General features: G+C 56.4%; 1 protein-coding gene across 1 annotated transcript in view; it reads right to left on the bottom strand.

Moving 5' to 3' along the window:
- Positions 1–373: 373 nt before the first annotated feature.
- The window catches only part of riok1 (RIO kinase 1 (yeast)), a 6,408-nt gene continuing 3,586 nt past the window's right edge, over positions 374–3,195 (bottom strand). Inside the window, exons 4-17 of the mRNA XM_008403175.2 lie at positions 2,729–2,798; positions 2,612–2,654; positions 2,442–2,534; positions 2,224–2,336; positions 2,061–2,141; positions 1,899–1,985; positions 1,684–1,821; positions 1,510–1,613; positions 1,324–1,430; positions 1,144–1,209; positions 957–1,070; positions 821–874; positions 646–750; positions 374–568 (exon numbers count right to left, since the gene is read on the bottom strand). Of these exons, the coding sequence (XP_008401397.1) occupies positions 458–568; positions 646–750; positions 821–874; positions 957–1,070; positions 1,144–1,209; positions 1,324–1,430; positions 1,510–1,613; positions 1,684–1,821; positions 1,899–1,985; positions 2,061–2,141; positions 2,224–2,336; positions 2,442–2,534; positions 2,612–2,654; positions 2,729–2,798 (1,286 nt within the window). The 3' untranslated portion in view covers positions 374–457. The remainder of the gene's footprint in view (positions 569–645; positions 751–820; positions 875–956; positions 1,071–1,143; positions 1,210–1,323; positions 1,431–1,509; positions 1,614–1,683; positions 1,822–1,898; positions 1,986–2,060; positions 2,142–2,223; positions 2,337–2,441; positions 2,535–2,611; positions 2,655–2,728; positions 2,799–3,195) is intronic.

The raw sequence follows: 3,195 nt of genomic DNA, 5'->3' as shown, positions 1-3,195 counted from the left end.
GTGGCATGATGGTGTCATGATGGTGGCATGTATGTGGATTGTAATTGCAATGAAGGTGTTTTTGAAGTGAATGCTAATTTTTTTGAAAACGTCATGCTTGTTATAAATTGCCTGTTCAGATCTAATCAGATTTAAATGTTTGGTAAACTGTGATCAGACATAAGATTTACTTCAGATGGATGTAAACAATGAGGCAAGGGGAGGGGCTTAGAGCTGTCAATTAACCTAGTATACTTGCTGCTAAATGTGCAAATGGCAGAGAAACGTACCATTTATCTGTCATCAGAGGCTAAGCTAACTAGCTTAGCTTCATTAGCAGCACTGCCCACAGTTGTATCCACATTTGGATCGGGTCAAGAAATTCTGACAGGAGTTTGGTTTGAGATCAAAGCTTTAATCAGAACAGAACCACAGAGCCTCTGCTTCCCAGTCAGAACCGGGTCGGTTCTTCGGCGGGTCACCGGCCCTTCTTCATCTTGGCCACCTTCTCCTTCCTCTTCTTCATGTGTTTGGGGACTTTGCTCTTCCTCCTCTCCCTCTGGGCCTCCTTCACCATCCTCTTCCTCTCCTGGAACAACAAGCAGTTAAAATCAGGAGGTTCTGGTTCCAGTTGTGGTTCCGGTTCCGGTTCCACGGACTGAGCACCTTCTTATCCATCGGACTACCCTCTTGGTCCTCCTCTTCCTCCTCTTCCTCAGCCTCCTCTTCCTCCTCTGATGAAGGCTGGTCCTCGTCCAGCAGCGCCGGAATCTAGCAGCGGAACAGAACGTTAGCAGGAACCGGGACCGGAACCAGAACCGGACCCAGAACCGGTACAAACCGTCTGAACTCCAGAGAGGTCCTTCTTCAGGCCCGTCAGCGTCTGGTACAGAACCTGAGGAGAACAGGGGGCCTTCATCATCATCATCGATTCAGTTAAAAACCACAGAAGAAGACGGGGGCGCTGCTGCTCTTACGTCGTCATGGTGACCGCTAATGGCTGCCGCCTCCTCGGACCTCATCAGCTCCACGTGGCGCTCGTAGCCTCTCACCTGGGTCAGCGTGCGCGGGATGTAGGCCTGCTTAAACACCTGTGGGGGGCGGAGCCTCAGTGAACTCGGGGAGCCAATCGGAGAGAGGAGGGCGGGGCCTTGCAGCCATTACCTCCTCATCGACCCGGTCCCGGTCCGATCGCTGCTCTGCCGTCCGCTGGGCCGCTGTCGCCATGGCCTGCTCCGCCAATCACAGACAGCCGGGTGTCAGGGGGCGTGTCCCAGACCCGTCCGGAACCGGAACAGGTTCCGGTTCCGGACGGGTCCAGAGGTACCGCCGGGTACTTCTCACCTTGTCCAGGTATGCCTCTATATTGCTGCTGGAGACAGCCGGGTCGGTGATGAAGTCAAACAGCTCCCGCACCGTCATGGCCGCCACACCGCGCCGCGCAAAGAACTCTGGGAACCACAGACAGGTCAGAACCACTACGGGTCAAAACCGGGCCGACCTGCAGATCAGAACCGGAACCGGGCCCACCGTTGACGTTGCTGCAGTCCTTGCGTAGAAAGTCCAGGGCGTGCGGATGGTCGTGCTCCACCGCCTGCGACACGTCGATGATGTAAGCGTCTCCGCCGTGGTACCTGCAACCGGATCAGAACTGGGTCAGAGGAGCCCGACTGGAACCAGATGGATCGGGTCGGTTCCACTCACAGCATGTTAAACTCGCTGAGGTCGGCGTGGACGAGCCGGGCCCGCTGGAACATCCGCTGCATGTCCCGGATCACCTGCAGGTACAGCTGCCGGGCCTTGGACCCGCTCAGAACCGCGTGCTTCAGCAGAGGAGCCGGCCTGACCCAAACAGAACCAGAACCTTCGTCAGCATTTGGCTGGCCGCACACCGGGTTGGAACCGGCTCCGATTCTTACTTGTTGTCTTTCCCGATGAAACCCATTAGCAGAACGTGACTCCGGAGCAGAATCGGTTCTGGACTGGGAACGCCGGCCGCCTGCAACCTGGAACACAAGAACCGGTTCTGACGGGTTCTGACGGGTTCTACCGGGTTCTACGTGTCGGGCTGAGGTTCTGACCTGATCAGGTTCCTCATCTCTTTCTCAGCCCAGGTTCTGACCATCTTCCTGGGGTTCCCTTTACAGTAGCCGTGGCGGAACCTGCAGAACAGAACCGGAGCCAACGTGGGCTCAGATCCAGAGAGGCTGCTCTTATTTTGAAAGGCACAGGAAGCGGACTGACCTGAACTCTCCGCTAACGTACTTGTCCCGGTCCTTGAACTGCAGGATGGACGTCTTGTAGATCTTGATGGCTCTGCTCTCTCCAGCCGCCGTGCTGGCGTGGTAAACGTTGGCCTGAGCGACCGCAGGAACCCACTGGTTACCACGGCAACCAACCCCCCAACCCGCCCGCCCCGAACTGGTCCGAGCCGCTCGGCTCCGGAACCCAGGTCACCTGACCTCCTTCCCGGTGCTGATGCAGCCGTTGATCTCGCTGATGATTCCCCGACTCAGCATCTTGAACAGAATCATCCGAGTCCGAGGGTCCAACACCTGCAGAGGAACGCAACGGGTCACTTCCTGTCAGCCGGTACAGGGTCACTTCCTGTCAGCCCATCAACAATCCTGACCTGCTCTACGGTGGCTCGGTCTGATTTGTCCTTCACTCTGTACCTGTGAAGGGAACCAATCACAAGGTTAGAGAGGAGTCACATGACCACCAGGTGAGCAGGTGAGGACAGACGTACGTTCCGGCCTCCTTCTGCCTCTGCATGGCCGTCACCTTGTTGGTCACACTGTCCTCCAAGTTCAGCTGGTCTGCAGGAAAAACACAGCAGCTCAGGTACAGCAGGCACCTGTGGGGGCGGAGCCACCAGGCAGGTGACACATGTACACTACATTAGCAGCTAGTGGCTACACTATACACTAGCGGCTTAACTAGCAGCTAGCAGCTTCACTAGCAGCTCCACTAGCAGCTAGCAGCTCCGCTAGCAGCTCCACTAGCATCTGGCAGCTTCACTAGCAGCTAACAGCTCCACTAGCATCTGGCAGCTCTGCTAGCAGCTGGCGGCTCCACTAGCAGCTAGCAGCTCCACTAGCAGCTCTACTAGCAGCTAGCAGCTCCACTAGCAGCTCCACTAGCATCTGGCAGCTTCACTAGCAGCTAGCAGCTCCACTAGCAGCTAACAGCTCCACTAGCAGCTAACAGCTCCAC

The sequence above is a fragment of the Poecilia reticulata genome, unplaced genomic scaffold, assembly GCF_000633615.1.
Source record: "Poecilia reticulata strain Guanapo unplaced genomic scaffold, Guppy_female_1.0+MT scaffold_310, whole genome shotgun sequence".
NCBI lineage: Eukaryota > Metazoa > Chordata > Actinopteri > Cyprinodontiformes > Poeciliidae > Poecilia > Poecilia reticulata.
The sequence above is the reverse complement of the archived record's forward strand: the minus strand, read 5'-3'. Positions and strand labels throughout refer to the sequence as shown.